The following is an 18,802-nucleotide window of genomic DNA, read 5'->3' as shown; positions in this document are numbered from 1 at the left end:
TCCTGCTGAAGGCTTATGTTCACCAATAGTTTGCTTCTCAGAAAATGAGTTTCCTACCTCTGAAGATAAAATCACATTAATACAAATGAATAATTCTTTTAAAAGAGTGCAAATTATGATTTGGTCAGTGAAAGGTTCTTGTGTTTAACTGAGTTGAGCAAATGTAATGGTACATTTGCAGCAATTTTAATTAATATCTTTGCTGCAAACTTGGTAAGATAATTTAGATAACATATCTTGAGGAAAGGGGAAATAGGGACTGATGTGCCCCATTGCTCTTGAGAGACATCCAAAACTGGATGTTCAAAACACAAGCTGAATGAAATGCTGCTTTACTGGCAGCTCAGTGGCGAGACTCTCTGCCAGAGGATATTGGATGTCCTAAACACAAATGAATGCAACGAACAATTAGATGAATTCATAAAAGTAAGATCCCTTTTGGAATGCCATACCGAAGGACCTGGAGTCACCTCAGGCAGTCTTTGGGAGTCTTAAATAGCTGGGAGACAGTGCCAAGGAAATACTGTAAACTCATCGTGTGTATTCTCATGTCCCTCAGCACCACATCTACAGGGTTTTATATCCCTCCAGGGATGAGGACTCCATCACTGCTCTGGGCAGCCTGGGCCAGGCCTTGACAACCCTTGTCATGAAGCAGTTTTTTCTAATATCCAACCTAAACCTCCCCTGGTCCTCACTACTGCTCTCTTAAAAATTGTACAGGCTGGCATTCCCTGCCACTAGAAGAAGTTGTTACACACTGTGTCCCCACAGCTGCTAGGTCCTGCTGTCCCATACCTGTAGCAGTGAGAGCAAAGGGAAGGACAGTACAGGGAGAACGAGCAGCAGAACCACCTCTTCTGGTAGCAGTGTCAGCTCAAAGGCCTTGTAGAGTTTGGCAAAGATGTCAGAGCATCTTCCCCAAAACCCGCCCGCATGACACGCTGTGTGGCTGCTGTCACCGGGGCTGCTGAGGATGGTGTGGGCTGGGCTGGGCTGGGCTGGGCTGGGCTGTGCTGTGAGTGGTGCCCCAGAGACCTCGGCTTGGTGCTTTTGGGCTGAAGTGCTGTACACAGACTTCTTTGTTCATCTCTAGACTATTGTGGGTTTTTTTGACTCAAAGACAAATGTACAAATGGATTTAAAAATCAGTGAAGTCCAGTGTACTACTGCAGCTTTCCAAGCTGTCCAGCTCTTGTGCATCTCTCATCCATCCTTGTGACAGTTGGTTTGCTGCAAGGATTTACCCCGACAGTGAGATTGTCCTGCCTTATTTCCTCGTCTCTTTACAAAAAAGGCAGGAGGGATGGAAGCGTGGGAAAATGTGTGTACCTGAGAAGGAAAGATTTGGTACCTTTCGTGTAGATCTACCATAGCTGACTGTCTCCATAAACAAATCACACAGTTATCACATTCTATCTTTATGCAATGGAAATAACCCAAAATTAAGGATCAATAAGGCATGCAAAACAGGAAAAAAAAAACCCCGTGCCAAATTATACAAACAATCTTTTATCCTCTGACCTCATTCCACTTGTATTTTCCTGCTCCATTCTGTGCCAGTGCTCTCTGGGTATGCTGGGGCTGGGGGGAGGGTTTTGCACATGTTACTCTTTAAATGAATTGTGTACAAAATTTCTCTTTTCAGTTGTATATGAGCACAGGTCAAGATTAGAAAAGTCATTACAAAAGGAAAGGCTTGAACATAAGAAAGCGAAAGAAGGTAAAAATGTGCTTTTCACTTTGACATTTAAGATAACTTGATGGTTTTAGAAAGTAACTTCTGATGTGTTTTGGTCCATTTTAAACAAGTTACCAATGTGTAACACATTAGCAGGACCACCTTGGCAGATCTGTGCTGGTCTTTTTAGTTATCTTTTTAATTTAATTTTTTTTTTTAATCTAAGAAAAAAGTAATTAGCTTTTTAATACTGTTTCCAGATCACTGCAGCATGGCAGGATTTACACATATGCTCTGTGTATACTGATGTACATAACACTAGCACCTATGTGGAGTATGGGCATGTGTAAATCCTGTTCCAGCATGCTGAAAATTTAAACCATGGGATCTGCTCCTGCATTCCATCCAGGTGAAATTAGACTTGGAATCAGTATTTTTGCACATGCTGACATACCTTTTCCTGGTGAAAATTAAGTTTGAGGTGTGTGTGAGGGGGAAATGGTGGCACACATCGTATTTCTCATGCAGTTGCCCTCTGTGAAACTTCAGCAGAACACAGTCCTCTGAGTTTTCTCTGACTTTTTTGTTGCTCTAAATTCCCTCCAATTTTCAGAGTAAATCCTGTGTTCTTCCCAAAACGGAGGACTCGGCTGCTGAATTAAAACAGCTACTTTAGCAGAGATTAAGAACGCATAAGAAGTTGTGCTATGGGTGCAGTCCTCCATAGCCTTCTGGTGCCATCTAGTGTAGAGTTCTCCCTTTGCTGTGGAGAGCTCAGTGGGTGTTTTCAAATCCTGAAAAGAAGATCAAGGACCAAAAGGGGAAATTTTTATTATATTTAAACTTAGTCTAGACTTTCACACTCTTTAAAGTACTTTTTTTTTTTTTTTTTAAATACTAATAATAAGAATACACAATTTATAAATGTCCTTTTCCTGTTGGGTGAGGGCCTCTACTTAATCCATAGTCTTAAGCCTGTACCCCCTGTATCTCACACTAACGTATGGAACTTCTTTAAGGAAAATATTTTATGAAACTGTGAAAACTTTTAAGGAAAATATTTTGTTTAAACTTGAGCATTTTGTTAAATTCTCCGTAGCTCTTTTGAAGATCTTTTGGAAAATTGTAACTAAGTAGTCAGCTCTTGAGAATTTAGGTACACAACAGTTACATTATTTATCTAATCTTCTTGGGTCTTCTGATCAGTACTTTCCCCTTTATGTTGTAGATTTTCTTGTCTATAAACTAGAAGCACAGGAAACTCTAAATAAAGGAAGGGTAAGTCATCATTCCTAGTACAAGTTTTTAATCGTTGATGCTATTTTCAGTTGCAAGAAGGAGGAAATGCTTTGCAATTATAACTGTTCAAAGGAAGAGGTGTTACAAAATACTAATTGAAAGAGCACTCACTTACTTAATTTCTCTTCTGCATGTGTAAGTGCTCTGCAATTCCTAATTATTTGAGCTGTAATAGGGCATCCTAATACCTTTCCAGAAAATTAATTTAGAAAATATCCTCCTAGTTAGATGTTGCTCATTCAAACACTGTTAGCATTGCTAAGGGGAAGGGGAAATAATAAGGTGTTAGAAATCTTTTTGTAGCTTAGCCCACGGGAGGAGAACAGTGACAACTTTCTAGCACATGGTCTTTGAACTGGAAAGTATAAAAACATCAAGAAGCTTTGGTTTATATACCAAGTGCCAGAAGGAAAGCTGTATCTGGCAGAGGAGCCAGAGACCTGTAGAGAGCTCTTTATAAAGCGAGTAAATTAGCATGTTATGGCTACTTTGTGTTGAAACTGGGGAGCAGTTTGTGAGCTGAGTAACAGAAGTTAAAATCCATCGGTGCTGCAGTAAGTGCAAAGCAAGTTGCAGTTTGTGTTCCAAAGCAAGTGGAGAGATTAATTTGCTTCCTGGGGAGCTGTGTCCCTTGGCGAGCCCTAAAAAAGGGCACGTCCAGAGGCTGGAGGAGCGGGAGGGTGGCTCTGTGTAACGCCAGTGTTTTGGTTTTACAGCAAGACTCAAACAGCCGATACAGCGCCCTGAGCGTACAACACCAGATGCTGAAGGTAGGTGACCGAGGTGCTCTCACCGGACACGGATATTCTGCTCTGTCAGGGAGATGTGGCCTCACCAGCTTCTGGCAGTTTGCTTCAGAATGTCAGCACATCTGTGGGGCCTTCCTCTTACAACAGTACCATCAGAGGGTGATTTACTGCAGTTTTTCCTAGCGAGGCTTTCCAGTGGGTAATTTAATTTCATCAGGTACAATTGCCTGTGCACAGTGCTGGCTTGCCACACTTTACATGGTAAAATCCTGTAAGGATTTTCTTAGACGCAATCAGCAGCTCCCAGTGGGACAGTGCAACTGCAAGGTGAGCTGATGCAGCCCTAGAACAGGAGACTGCTCATCACAGAGATCATCTGGTGTTTGAAAGGAGCTGCAATACACCTGCTTTGACTAATAAACTTGATAGGAACACTCCCTATTCATTTGGACTTATTTAACAAATTGCCAAAGACAGTACTAGCCAGACAGGCAGATATAGAACCACTCCAGTGTCCCAACTTGGTATTTGCAGAGTCAACATGAGGAACTAAAGAAACAGCATGCTGACCTTGAGGAGGATCACCGAAAACAAGGAGAGGAGTTTAGCAGAACATTCAGTGATCACAAGGAGCGGTACTTACAACTCCAGCAGGAGAAGGAGCAGGAGATCTCAAAGCTGAAGGGTACGTGCAACCTCTGGCTGGCTGCCCTTATTAAAATGTGTATTTGTCACCATGTTTGGTGTGTTGGGAGACAGAAAGGCATCGCCTCTGTTCTCACATCATTCGTGCATTTTGTGTCTTCTGAGAAGTTACAGTTTATGGATGATTTTCTGTGGCCTTTTTCTGAAATCTATTCATGTGTGTGCTTCATGTTTTTCTCTAGATTAGAGAAACAGTAAGAAACACAGCACTTAAAAGCCTGTCATGTGTCAGAGGCTGGTTTATCGAGTCTTTCCTTTTTAGTTCTAAGACTTACATAAATCTGGAAAAATAGATTTGCCTCTTTAATCTTTTTTTTTGTAATTGAAAGGCAATCTAAGAATGCGTGCTGTGTCTATCAGATTTAATTGTGCCTCTTTATGAAGTGACATTTATATGCATTTTACATCTTGTTTTCTCTATACCTGTCAACTTCTCTGAAACATGTGCACCTGTATAGTTGGATGATGAAGTATTAATTTTTCACTCTTGGCATCCAGTGTCCTTCTAAAGAGACTTTGCAGTTTGCAGACCTCTTCAATCCTAATTACCCAACTGCATAGACCAAAATGATGGGGCTCTCCCCGTGAAGGGCCTTCAGCTGCTTTCTGCCATGTGTCACTAACACCTGAGTTAGTGCTGGAGCCATCTGCAGCTTTGTCTGCACAGCATTTTGCAGGCAGAGGCTGTGCTTATTGGTTCTGCCTTGGCTCTGCACAACTAAAGTCACCCAGCTAGCTCCTGGGCTGAGCTGGATTGCAGCCTAGCAGCCTGGAGTGTGGGAAGAGCTTGCCTATGTCTGCTTTGCAATATTCCACACCAACATTGTGTAAGAAGTGGGAAGAGAAGCCACTCTCCCTGGTCCTAGAACGTAAAGCTTTTTAAGTATGCTGGCCATCTGGGCACCTCTTCCAAAAGAATAGTTTAGTCCCATCACATGAAATTCTCACTTGCCAGATGCGATGAGGGAGGAGAGGAGGGTGGCTTCCTCTCTGCCTTTGGAAGATTTAGGTTGTCATCATGAGTTTTGCCATCTGTGATCCCCAGCGTGAGCAGCAACTGGGTGCACTAATGTAAAATTTAACCAAATGTTACAGTTTTCTGCTTGAAAACAGAAAGTGTTTTCTAGGGCTGGGAGAGATGTAGCATAAGCCAACCATACAATTACTCTGATCCATTTTTACCATAGCAAATATGTGGGATTTTATGTATTTTGTGTTATAGTCTTAATTTTGGTGCTTAATCTGGTATTGTAAATCTGACTGGGTTTAAATTCTGTATGTCCTTTCTTTTAAACAGAATCCCTGTATAACTTACGTGAGGAGAACAGACAGTTGAGGAAAGCTCACCAAGACATTCACACCCAGCTGCAAGATGTCAAGGTAGGCTTTGCTTTGAGGAGAACTTTCAAGACCGTTAGGAAAAACAAAAACTTTCCCAAACTTCAATAAACCAGAAGGGGGCTATCCTGACGACTTGTAGTTTCTGTTATGTGGCAAAAAGGAGAGGAATATGGCAGAAGAGATTTTCTTTTCTTTTGCCACCTGCAGTTTAGGTACATGTTCATTAAAAATTTTTTAAAAAAATATAAAAAATGGAAGTATTTAGTACAGAAATCCGAATTGGAAATTTGATTTTGCAACTTAAGAGTTGTGTTTCAGCAAACTAAGTTTGCTGAAATTAATGTTTTCCAGCTCTGTTGTTTTGTTTAAACGTTCAACATCTGCTCCAACTTTTACCTTTTGGTTATGCAAATCCTGGCCTCCAAATTTTCTTTCCTGATGTGCTCACTTTCCCTGTCTAATATGCATTCCATGTTAAAGAAATGAATGCTGTCATTCCCAACAAACCAACTCAGGGTTTTCTTTTCAAAATAAATTGAATTATCTTCCTCGTTCAAAATCCCCCCCAGGCTACCTAATTTACTTGTAGAACAAACTTGATGTGAAACGTGTAATGTTCTTCTTTTTGTGTATAGCAACAGCATAAGAACTTGCTCTCCCAGCACAACCAGCTTGTAGTGACTCTGGAAGACCACAAGAGTGCACTAGCTGCTGCCCAGGTCAGAAAGGAAAGCAGCTGCTGCCGGCTCTAACTTCCCTCCAGCTCTTCTCTCCTAGTGCAGCTGACTGCCACGTCCTGCATGGAGCCTGTCGCATGGGGACTCTGCAGTCAGCACCGCGCTGCGGGGGCCTGCATGGGTCACAGGGCTGCTCTTAATCAAGCTGCAACAAATCACAGGGCTGATGGAAAATCCAAAGCTGTATTACAGGCCCCAGGATGCATGTGTTAGTGACAACAGGAGCATCTCTGCTTCCACGAGAGCTGTCGAATACCTGCCTTTCTCTGTCTTCTCTGATAGGACTTTTGTTAGTTTAACATCCCGTGCTCTGGCACTCACGTGTATCACTCAGAGACCTGGCTGCTGGTTTACTATAAAGTCTCTTCTTCTGTATGACTGGAAGGTGTGTGAGGCTTTATACATCAGTGCAGCAGAGGCAGAGTGTGTATGGAGGAATGTCAGCTCCAAGTGGAGCTCCAGTTAGTTAAAACGAAGCAGCATTACCTTTTTTAAATGCCATGTTCAAGTGAACTGCCCCTGCAGTACAAGCTTTGCTAGACTGCTGCAGGTTCAGTCAGCTGTGCCAGTACAAGCTGTGCAGGCCACAGGGAATCTGAAAGTAGGAGTAATGTTGGAGCAGAGGAACACTCCTGGTGAAAGATCAGAGGGAAAAGCATATGAGGCAGTGTGGAGTTATTTTTATTCCTGACTAATTTTCTTGATTTGAGTATTTTCACAGTCCACAAAACCATTAAAAACATTAAAAGCATTGGATTCCCTTCCCCTCCAAGTTCTGCTTGTGCATGTCAATATGTGTGGATGATAAAAAAACAAGGAAAGACTGGGAAAGTCCCTCATAGACTAAATATATGGAGAATCTGTATTTCCAGTACTAAAACATGCTGGCAGCTAATTTTAAGCTCTTCTCCCAGCGGCCACATTAGCTACTTGGTATGTATTTGCTAAGATCTGATATTCCACAAGGGCAGATGCAGGGTCTGATTTAAGGTTCACCAGGTCCAAAGGGAAGCTCCATGTACTTCTCCTGGCTTTGATTCAGTTCTTTAATTAAAAAGCCCGTGTCACACAAAGCCTTTCTATCTGCCATCAGAAGGTGGCATTTATCACATGGAGAGCCCTTCCTTCAGGAGGAGGCTTTTGCACATCCTCCCACAGCAGGAGGAGTTTAGCACAGCTGCATAGTTTCTCCTGCAAACCAGCTACAGAAAGTTCACGAGGGATTATTGCTTCGAAACACCCCTCAGTAAATGACCCCTCTATTTCTGAGTGTATTCCAGACATGAAATATCAGTAGTCAATGCTGCGCTAATGAATTTGTGACCTGAATCTTTAAGGCACTGTAAATTTTGTACTTTTCCATAGCTCAAACAGCCAGACGGATTCATTAGATATTTTTATAAACCCTGTCTTTCTGCCAGTATTAATACCTTTGAAGCCATGGCCTTGAATCACAATGTTCAGCTTAGTGGCTCGTGGAGCAGATCGGAGCACTTGAATTCTGATCTGGACGTGCGCTGTTTAAATATCCTGGTATATCAGTCTCTCTGCATGGTCAGTGAGGAAAAAAGACTCGGAGACCTGCGTATTAGTCTTATGTTAAGTAAATACTATTTTTTTTTTCCTCTAAAATTTCTTATTTGACCCTCCAGCAGTTAATCAGGAAGCAGAAGTGTCCCTCTGGACCGACAAGAGTGGCTCCTGTGCGTTCTGCTTTGCTTTTAGGCCCGTCTGTTTTAGCGGATGCCCTTCTCTTTTGAAGATGCTTCGAGGTGCGTCTTGCTTCGGAGCTGTTGCATCCTGTTACTCTGTAGCACTGTGGATATTGTTCTGTATGGGTACCATGCATTGTACATCAATGCATCGTGCTGTACTATTGATTGCTATGATACCACACCCCACACACCACAACACACACAGTCACCCAGGGGGAACAGCTTTTAACCTCAGTTTTGAGAAGGATTATGAAGTGCACCTCTGACTTCAAACTGGGTAGGAAACATGCCCACTGTCTCCACTGGAGCAACAGAGAAACCCTCTTGTGGGGCACCACCTTTTGGGTCTGCAGCTGGTCAGCTTTTATAAATCCTGCCCATCTCAAAAATTTTACTTCACGAGCTAATCTCTCTTGTAGGCCTGCTGTGTATCAGGGACTGATGCATCAGCCAGTCTGGATCCCCCATTGGCCTGTAAAGCTTTTTGAAAGTATCCTCATCTTGTGCAAAGTTAAACAGCAAATCAAATTACAACGTTTTACTGTTGCATCTCAGGAAGACTTCAGAAATTTACATTTTCTCTTCTCTTTTTTTTTTTTTTTTTTTTTTTTTCTCCTGTTCTCTCTTCTTTATCTTCCTGCTCTTCACCAACAGTATACTATGACTTCCTTTCCCTCAGTTCTGTATGTTGGCTGTTGTCTTGTGGAACACCTGTCTAAATGTTGAGAGTTTGGCATTTTTGTGACCTGTGTGTATACTTTAAAACTACTGTTTCTGAGAGAACTGCACCTCTTTCTACTAGTAAAGGAGAAGCTGTGGTGCTCCTGATTTCCCTCACTCTAGTCTGCCAGGAAATCTGCATCAACCCCTTTTGATAATTCTCTTGCTTGGCATGAATAAAACAAATCTTTTTCTTTGTCTCACAGAGATTTTTCTAATATATTTTCTATGCATGTGCACTTTGGCTGAAATGATCCTGGTGATTCAATGTTACCTAGTGTGTGGAGACAACCAGTTTTTAAGACTCCTGTCCCTTCTCCTCTTTGGTGTGAACTCTAATGTGAATATCAAGTCTTTCTACCATGTATCTTGTCAGCAAGTTTACTTCGAGGTGTCTACATCTTATTAAGCAATTGGTTTGGACACACTGTAATTAACGTGTTGATTTTAGTCCCAGGTGGAGGAATACAAACAGTTGAAGGACACACTCAACAAAATACCAAGTTTCCGACAGCCTGAGAAGTTAGAACATCCAAATGAGGAACCCGAGGTGCGAGCACCAGCTCCTCCCAGTGACCTCCCAGGGCACCACGAAGCTGTGGCTGAAGAGCAGAAGGAGGTATGAAGTCCTGACCAGAGGAAAGGGTCCTTACTCAGCAAGACACCCACTACGTGTTTGACTTCCAGTAGTAGCCTATGTTTAATCGTACACATTTGTCAGTTTGGGAGAAAGCAGCAAGGACAAGTTTGATCTTACTGAGTACTAGAAAAATATATTCATGATGACCTTTTCTCACGTGTCTGTAAATGTACTTAAAATTGCTTTGAGTAAGGTCTTTTAGGAAGTTGCTGAATTTTTGAAAGTGGTCTTTCAAATTTTAGATACCTCATGTTACAGAAAAGCTTTAACAAGTTCTGAAGACTTTGTCTTTTCATGTGTTTCATAAGGCTTCAGTGGCACATGTAAGTCAATATATTTAAAACTGGCAAAGAAAAAAGCTGAGGTGTGGGTAAAGTCTTGAAGGTACAGTATCAGTTGTGGTTGTGTTTTACAAGAGCTCTTGGCCAGAAGATCCTGCGGGAAATAAAAATACAAAGCTTCCTTTGTAGATAACAGAATTATGATAGTTTTGTTCCACTTCAGATAAAATAAGGCTTGACCTGCTTTATGATGCAATGGGTAGGACACTTTGCATGGCTCTGCAGAGCCAAGAATCAGGTATTGATAGTGTTTGGCAGGAGTGGTCACTTGTTCCAAAGCAAGAATTTGGCTCTCCTGGCTACAGCTTGGCTAGTGCAGGCTGGAATGAAGGCATCCATATCTGGCTCTTGGCTCTCTGGAAAATGTGGACTCCATAATATCTTGTGTGCATATAATCTGGTGTATGTTTTGCAGAATGAGAAGCCAAAAGAAAGAGAAGAAATAAATACCCAGGAAAAAGATGACAGAGCTGAGCCTTTTCATCTGCAAAGAAGGGCTAATGAGGGCCAGCGTGCCAAAGAACTAAATATTCAGGAGCAACAAGAAGCTGGAGAGGATGATGAGCAACATGTTGATCAAGTGGAAGAAGAACGCAAAAAAGAACTTGAAGAGGAAGAAATGGAGCAGGCAGGTCAGCCTGAGCGTTTAGAGGAGGAACAGGATCAAGTACCAGAAGAGCATGAGTGGAGAGAACAGGAGCAGAAAGAAGAAGAAACCAACATGTTAAGGGATCATCTTCATCCAGAGGTATGGAACTTCTCTTTTCATTGATTAGATTTGCTGTTTAAATGGAGGCTTCTCTTACCATTGCTGGCCCTGTATTGCTGTCATCTCTTCCTAGGTAAGATCAGTGTCGTACTTATAGGAAATTTGGAATTCAGAGCACTCGGATGCATAGGATTCAGGCTGAGCTTTGCCAGACACATACCACAGTGCTTTCCCAATGCAGCTTAATGAACATTAATTCTGCTGATAAAAAGCAGCAGATGGAAACAAAGAGCAGTCAGGTTGAATCCCATCTCTTACTTTAAGTTTGAGGCCTGTAGTATCTGATGGCAAGAAGATAGACTGAGACTTTTCTGAAGCACTTTGGAGAGCTGTCCTGCCTTCCTGATTTGATGCATCTCAGCAGATTGCAGCATGTTTCCTTGTCAGATGTACCTACCTTCTGTAAACACATTTCCATCTAAACGTTTGCTGTCATTTGACAGGAATTTTAACTGCAAGATGAACATGACTAAAATAGCCAGGGGAAATCAGCACACGGCAGTGGCAAGTCTGGCTCTATGCAGCTCTAAATGTAAATCCAGGATTTGCTGGTTTTATTCTAGATCGGATCTCCAGTGGAAAATATGTTGTACTTATCTCACCTTGGGCTTTTTAAATGCTTAGTGTCCTAGCAGATTAATTGTATAACTCCAGTGTGATGAGAAGCTAGCGCTGGAGAGGTGCAGCAGGTCAGAGCAGCAGCAATAGGCTAAGTTGTGAAACTGGAGTTAGTTTCAGTTACTGCTGACTGCTGGTTTCTGAAATGGTGATTAATCCAACTGACACATTTCTTTGACAGGTAACATCAACAAGAGCCATAACAAACAGATATAAGACAGCTTATGAACAACAACTAGAGCAGCAACGTCTTGCAGCTCGAAGAGCAGAGGAAGCCAACCAGCTACGAGAGCACCAGGAATCACTCCACCAGCAGAGGCTGCGAGGACAGCTACTGCGGCAGCAACAGCTTCATGAGAAAGAGCTTCAGCTGCAAAAACAGGCAGAACAAGGAGAAAAACTCTACAAAAACCGGCTAAGGTTCAGTTCTTTTACATCACTTTGTCATGGTCTGTGCTCTAGGTTTTGTGGCTTCCACCATAGCACCTTGTTTGAAAAGAGGGTTCTTTAGAGCTATAAAATAGACTGGTCAGAAATTAAATTCAGTGAGCCTCATCTCCTGCTTTCAAAGGAGAAATCCAATTCTTATTTTGAAGGCTTTTCTCCTCCCTTTTTTTTTCCCCCTTTTACTAGGGAAGCCTCTGAAGTCTGGAGTAATGAGTGCACATTGCCATGGACATCCTCAGGAGATGTTAGGGGCTTCTGGCATACAATGCCCCTTGTCTTAAAGCTTGCTTTAAATTAGTAATTATTTTCCACTAAGCAGCAGTGATGATCTTGTAGTACTGAGGAGCTCCAGTGTCAGATATGCCTTAAGTACCTAAGCTAAAGTTCCTCTTAAATGTGAGATGCTGTTTTTAAGTAATTCTATGAGGACTTTCTGGACAAGAGTGACTAGTATTATTTGCACTGTAGACACAAAAGCAGGATTTCGGGAGAAATCAACACCCTGTTAGCATCACAAAGTTGCTGTGAATACAGTTATATTCATGATATTGTAGCTTCTATGTGCTTTTCACCCTCCCTGTCACATTTCCTTATGCTCCTGCTTAGTTCAAGATTGTTAGTGATAACTTTTTGTCTTTTGGAATCTTAAGCCTATTGAATTTTCCCTGCTGAAACATTGAAATATTAATTGATCCATGATCCACATTTTTTTTTTTTTTAAACCAAAATGATGTATTTGCATGTAATTTTCTCAGCCAGCAGGCTCGTTATGATAACATGGACCATGATATTGTACAAGGGGAAGAAGAGCAGGGTATACAGGAAGAGGAAGGAGGTAAGATAAAACATGAATGGCGTAGGGACATAACAAGTTCCCTGTGTACTGCCTTTCATTTGAAATTTTAATATTCATTTCATATCCAGTTTAAATTCAAGTGAAATATAAACTTGGAATTGAAAAGCAGAAGGTCAAAAAACACTGGCTGAACTGAGAGACTGAAATACAGGAATTACTAAATATTCTATCCACATTCTTGAGAAGAAAAGTGTCATTTTGGCTGAACTATCAATAGTTAGGATAGGGCTTTGTGGACCTTGGCTCTGCCTATGATTTGGTTTGATCTCTTCAAATTATATAATTTTCAGTGTCTGTTTCCTACTAGCAGTGAAACAATTCTGTGAGCATGATGTGTGTAGGTAAATAAGCTCTTTAGTTAAAGTCTGTCTGCTGCTAATAGCACTTAAGGAAGCTAATATATAGGAGACTCTTGAAAAGGCCAAACTGCTGTAATACAATAATTATATCAAAACATTTATCAGCTTATGAACGTGACAACCAGCACCAGGATGAAGGTGAAGATGATGATCAAAATAATGCAAACGAACAGCAAGAAGCAGAGCATAAAGCAGAACACCAGCAGGCTGACGAATCAGTGAGTATGAATTAAGTGCTGTGGGTTGCAGTCGTTACTGAAGTGAAAACCCAGAAGTCTCATGTAACATAATTGCACGTTGCAGAAATAAGATGGACCAGAGATCTGATTGGAGGACAAATTTGACAGTTTAAAACTACATCTAAGATTTAAAATTGTCCTTGCTGATTTAAGAAGAAATATATATATAGAAAAAAAGTTTTCTTCTTGGAGGCAAGTTTTGCTTTTCTGCATTCCTTTGATCTGTGCTTCAGGTGGGATAAGGGATTTGGACTTAGCTGGGTCTTGAACAGCTAAACTTGGATTAAAAAAAAATAACAGGAGTAACTCATTGGCAGTCAGTCAGAAAGAGTGGTGATGGTATTTTTCATGCTATCGTTAGCTGGGAGAGCAAGAACTGACTCCATTGCCACTGAAACCAGCTGCAGCCAGCATGGAAGTGTGAGATCTTGAAAGAGGCCATACCTCAGCACTGAGCACAGCCACAGGATCAGCTGCAGCAGGATCTGGATGCAGCAGGTTCTGTCCTGCACCTTCCTCAGTTCCACCTCCCTTGGTGGTGTGGAACATCAAGGGTATCATCTTTGTTCCTCTCCCCCTCAGCAGATTAAGTTGTATAGTAACTATTTCTAAAGGATCTTTAGCTTGTCAGCTACAAAGATCTCAGAAATGCTTTTATGGAACAATAAGCAGAAAGAAAATGCTCCTTTCCTGAATGGCAAACTGTGATGAAAAGTGAAATGTTTTCTTTTGTTACAGATGCAGACAAGGTCAGTATTGCAGGACAGACTGGTAGTGAAAGATCACATCAGCTCTTTTGAGCCATGAGCATTGAAACTCTTCTCTCTTTTCACCTGGCCTTATCAGGCAATGTCAGTTGTCAGATAGTCAGTAAACAAAAGGAGTTGAACAGCCTCTGTGGACTAAGTCCTGGGACTCCAGCTGGTTTTTAGCAGGGAGGTACCCACACTGCAGTTCTGCCTGCAGTCGGTGTAAAGTACTTCTCAGTACTTTTTCTTTCAGGAACAGCTACTCGTGTATTACTTGGGCTTTGATCTAGTCACCTCTGATGCCTGTAGAGACTCCAGTTGTTTTTCGGGGGTATGGAGCTCATGCTGGGGCAGCTTGCCAGTGAAATGGAATTGGATTCAGATAAAAATATCTTTAACATTCACTTCTGAAAATTACAGAAGGCGGCTGTGGAAGATGTGAATCCTGCTGATGACCCCAACAATCAGGGAGAAGATGAATTTGAGGAAGCTGAACAAGAGAGAGAAGAGAATCTACCAGATGAAAAAGAAAAGCACAAGGAAACCATGGAGAAACAAGGACACCCGGGAATGGAAGAGCATCTAGTGGTCAGTAAAGCGAAGGGAAGCATCTGTAGGTCCTCTTTAAGGACACTGTAGCACAGCTTTGTGAAACAACACTGAACTTTGATTTTTAAAGATCTCTTTTAAGCCATCTATGACATGTACAGGTAAAAGCATGGAACTACTCCTGGTGATACACTGGTACATCTTTCATCACTGGCTCCACTCAGATTCTGCAGTCTCATAGTTGAGGGCCCCTGTATTTACCTTCACATGAGCCCTACCAGAACATCCATTCATACCATCTCCGTGGCTTTGCACAGTTCCCCCCTGCACTGCTTCTGTGCCATCAACACTGAACCAACTGTAAGCAGTGGTGCCACTTTCCTTCCATGGCCATTCCGGTGAATGCTGCACATTTCAGATGTGTTTGGACTGTGGGCTTCTCTAGGCAGAGATAATCTGTATTTTTGTGGCATTGGTCTTTAATGGTGTGAATATTTGTCTTCTTGCTTAGTATGGAAAGTCTGGCTTGATTCTGTGAAGTGTTTTTTTTTTTTTTTTTTATTACAACTATTCTACTGTCTATTTTTTAATTTAGGGCATTTCTAAATCATATAGCTGAGCTCTCATTAATGCTAATGAACACACTATAAGTTCTTATGCTATTATTGTTACTTTAGCTTCACATGAACTTTGAGTTCCAGAACAAGAAGCTTTAACCTTCAGCCTCCTAAAGTCAATAGGAATGTGCACAGAACTGAATTTTTATGTGATCTTTCTGCAGATGGCAGGAAATCCTGACCAGCAGGAAGATAACGTGGATGAACAGTACCAGGAAGAGGGAGAGGAGGAGGTAAGAAAACAGACACACACCACGTGTGGACACAGGTAGCACAGCACATCTCCATTAACAGTCAACACTGGTAACTTTACACCTGCAGAATGAACCCGGAGCACTCTGTGTGACTTGATGAAACCCAGGAACCCTTTGCCATTACTCTGCTGTCCACTTGTGGACACAGTTTGTGTCACTCAGGATCACATGCTGCAGTCCACTAGTCTGCTGTGCGACAGTATTAACTGCACAATAATCGAAAAGATTAAGCCATTCACAAAGCAAGGAAAAATTCCTGAAAACCTCAAGCCCTCTGAAGGTCACTGAAAACCTCATTAACTTCCCATCTCTAATCACACAGTGCTGTTATGGACAAACTGCTTCCTTGGCCAGTGACTTATGCTTTAGCTCCAGCTTTGATTTATCCGTGCTTCTCCTAAGCAACCCAAGTTATGTAAGCCCTGACTGTTCGTGGAGTCAGACAGTCCTGGAGCTGTTAGCACGTGGCTTAGGACCAAAAACAAAGTCCCTTCCCTCCTTTTCTCCTCTGGGTCAATGTTGAATGGCATGCTCGTTACGGATGTGTCTTCAGTGCAGACCTAATCAATTGCTATTTTCTACTTCATAAGTAATGATTTACAAAAAGCAATAGAAATGGCTACTCATTACCTCCCCACGGAGAACACTCTGTCTAGATTAGCTGATACGTGCTTAGAACCCACCAGCTGAAAGCACAGTTACTGAAATCAAACCATGTCTAGGAATTGGCAACAGTTGGCTTCTGGCAGCTGCTCTTTGGCTTACAGGAAGTCATTTAATACATCTTTCATAAAGGGCTATGACCAGTGTGATTACTGGAAGTGTTAAGGAGTGAGCAGTGATTGAGTTGGCAGTAAAAACGTTGAGATGCCTTAATTGAGGATAGTTTCCTTAGTAGAGAGTAAGTGGCAGCACTGGGTGACATATGCTCCCGGCCAGGTGAAACAGCTTTTTTTTTCCCCATGGGGAGAAGCTGTACCCATCTTACAGGACACTGTTTGGAGCAAAAATGCTTAACAGCATTCTCCAAAAGAAAATCAAGTTACTTTGAAAAGTTTACCTCTCTCAGGTTTGCACCTATAGCATAAAGGGACACGGAAGCAAGGGAGAGTGCTGACAAAGTGATAGATTAAGGTCTGAACATCTGGGAAGCAGATTCCGTGTGGCCTGCTCTCCCCAAGGACAGACTTGGAAGAAATCATTCTCCTCTCCCACTCCCTCCTTGCTCTTCTGTGGTTTTCCAGGAGCAGTTGGCAGAAGGATCACTCAACTGGTCGGAAAACATGCACAGAGCTACCGTTAAATACCTACACCACCTATCAGAACTGAAATGGTTCTCAGAGAATCTGTGGTGGAAGTGTCAGTAGTGACTCTGCTGTGTCATGACAATCCTGCTATGAAGGATAAGGAGAAAATAATAGATACATAAAGTTAAAACACAGAATGGAAATCTAAATGTGTTAGCTGCTGATAAGAGGGGCTGTGAAAATGGTAAAGTTAAATATGCTTTTGGAGGAAGTGAGTTTCCCGATTGCTGGGTGGTTGGTTTGGAGATTTTCCCCTCCCTTTTACCTCTCCATGTCCTCTCCTCCCTTTCTTTTGAATCTTCACCCTGTAAAGGTGCCATTGTGAAAAGGTACATTTAAGCCACAGGCTGCTTTTCTAAAGGAAATTAAACCCTCCAGAACCTCTCTGTGCTTTGTAGATCCAGGAAGATTTGACGGAAGAGAAGAAACGCGAACTGGAACGCAATGCTGAAGAGCCATATGGTGAAAATGATGAAAATGTGAGTCCTCTGTAAACCCCCAGACTGGGTGACATGATTAAACACTTGCCACAACTGTGATCACATCACAGTGACATTATATAATATAACTGCTGCAGCTTGCTTTCCATCATGGACCTTAATGTGTCACACTGTCCCAACTTCCTTTTGCTCATTTTTCCACCCCAACGTCAGTTTTTGCTGCCTGGAAGCCTTTGGAAAAAATCTTTTCCTGTTTCTGCTGACAATCATTTTTCCTTGACTTCATTTCACTGCCCTAAAACAAACTTTGAGGAAACTGGTAGTTGCTCTGAACTCTGAATCTGATATTATTCTCCATTTTTTTTCCTCCAATCAGGCAGATGACAAGAATAACAGAGAGGCAGATCAAGAGCAAGACGTGCAAGAAGAGAACCACCAAAAAGAAGTTCATGAAGAAAATTATGAGGAGGAAGACGAGGAGGAGGAAGGCAGAGCTGTTGCAGCAAAAACTCGTAGACGAGGGGAGATGTAGTTCTCTTCAATTTTTATTGTTTTTTTCCAGCACACAAATTCCTGGGGCTTTTTTTTTTTTAAAAAAAAAACTTTTTTAGGATATTTAATTTAAAAAAAAAAAAAGTTTGTGTTTTACACTTTTTACTTTTCTATTAGATGCTCTCATACGTTTATATGAATAAGGTGTTTTGATATTCTAGATTAGGATTTCTTTTCTATTAAAGCTGTACATAAACAGACCATCACATAGGTTTGATTTTTTGTAACTCTAGGCATGCTTTCTAAAGGCCATTTTGGAATACACTTCCACCTTGCCCAAGTTTGACAGAGGTGCTTGGGCTAATTCCAGATACTTTCAGCATCCGAGGGAACATGTCTAGTGCCTAAGCCCAGTCGACGTTAGTCGCTGCAACTCTCGTGGTCTTCCCTGGCACAAGTGTCAGGACTAAGGGCTGGCCACGCTCCGCAGGGCTCAGAGTGGCCCAGGGGCAACATCAGTCCTCAGAATCTCATGAGATTCTTCAAATCTTTGAAGATAAGCACATGCCTATCTCTTTGAAGGAACAGGCCTTTTCTAGCTGCAGAACAGCGAAAAAATATGCAAGTTTTACAAGGCTTCAAAAACCAGGCAGGTTGACAGCTGCTAATTTTGGCAGCTGTTTATAGGCAGTTAAATTATGCATTTATTTTAATGAGCACACCTAGGTACTTCAATTACATGCACTACATAGCAGATAATGCAAATGGTGGCGTGCCAAGATGAGATGTGAGCTAGAAACCCATTTAGACTTGAAAATCCATTATGCCAAATGAAAACACTACAGCTGTCACAGGAGTAAGATTTGCAGAAGGAATCATTTTGTTCTCCTAGTTAATATAGAAGATATTTGACTGAAGGAATAGAAGAGCATGTCCTCCATGCCAGGCTTGCTGGAGACTGCAGAGAGGGTTAAAGCTTGTTAATAGAGTTGACCTGATTGGTACAAGATGTTGAACTAAGGCCTTTACCTTTTACTTATTTATTTGTAAGTCTATGCTGGAAGAATTTCTGTGTTCTCTAGTGTGAACAATCAGACTAGAGACAAACCCCACAGAAGTTTTTTTTTGCACAGCAAACACCTCTAGCACTGCATGCCAAAATGGAAGGGGCAGGGGTG

The 18,802-nt window shown here is 41.8% G+C and overlaps 1 protein-coding gene across 1 annotated transcript in view; it reads left to right on the top strand.

Annotated features, from left to right (window-relative positions):
* GOLIM4 (golgi integral membrane protein 4) overlaps positions 1 to 17,664 on the top strand; it is a 30,537-nt gene extending 12,873 nt beyond the window's left edge. The window contains exons 2-16 of the mRNA XM_008949806.1: positions 1,649 to 1,723; positions 2,910 to 2,959; positions 3,697 to 3,750; positions 4,264 to 4,414; positions 5,732 to 5,814; positions 6,411 to 6,494; positions 9,399 to 9,566; positions 10,344 to 10,676; positions 11,497 to 11,735; positions 12,518 to 12,597; positions 13,083 to 13,195; positions 14,386 to 14,553; positions 15,296 to 15,364; positions 17,091 to 17,171; positions 17,509 to 17,664. Of these exons, the coding sequence (XP_008948054.1) occupies positions 1,649 to 1,723; positions 2,910 to 2,959; positions 3,697 to 3,750; positions 4,264 to 4,414; positions 5,732 to 5,814; positions 6,411 to 6,494; positions 9,399 to 9,566; positions 10,344 to 10,676; positions 11,497 to 11,735; positions 12,518 to 12,597; positions 13,083 to 13,195; positions 14,386 to 14,553; positions 15,296 to 15,364; positions 17,091 to 17,171; positions 17,509 to 17,664 (1,904 nt within the window). The remainder of the gene's footprint in view (positions 1 to 1,648; positions 1,724 to 2,909; positions 2,960 to 3,696; positions 3,751 to 4,263; positions 4,415 to 5,731; positions 5,815 to 6,410; positions 6,495 to 9,398; positions 9,567 to 10,343; positions 10,677 to 11,496; positions 11,736 to 12,517; positions 12,598 to 13,082; positions 13,196 to 14,385; positions 14,554 to 15,295; positions 15,365 to 17,090; positions 17,172 to 17,508) is intronic.
* Positions 17,665 to 18,802: the final 1,138 nt, after the last annotated feature.

Source organism: Merops nubicus, unplaced genomic scaffold (assembly GCF_000691845.1).
Source record: "Merops nubicus isolate BGI_N331 unplaced genomic scaffold, ASM69184v1 scaffold30960, whole genome shotgun sequence".
NCBI classification, from domain to species: Eukaryota; Metazoa; Chordata; class Aves; order Coraciiformes; family Meropidae; genus Merops; species Merops nubicus.
Note: the sequence above shows the minus strand (reverse complement) of the source record. Positions and strands in the feature narration are given on the sequence as shown.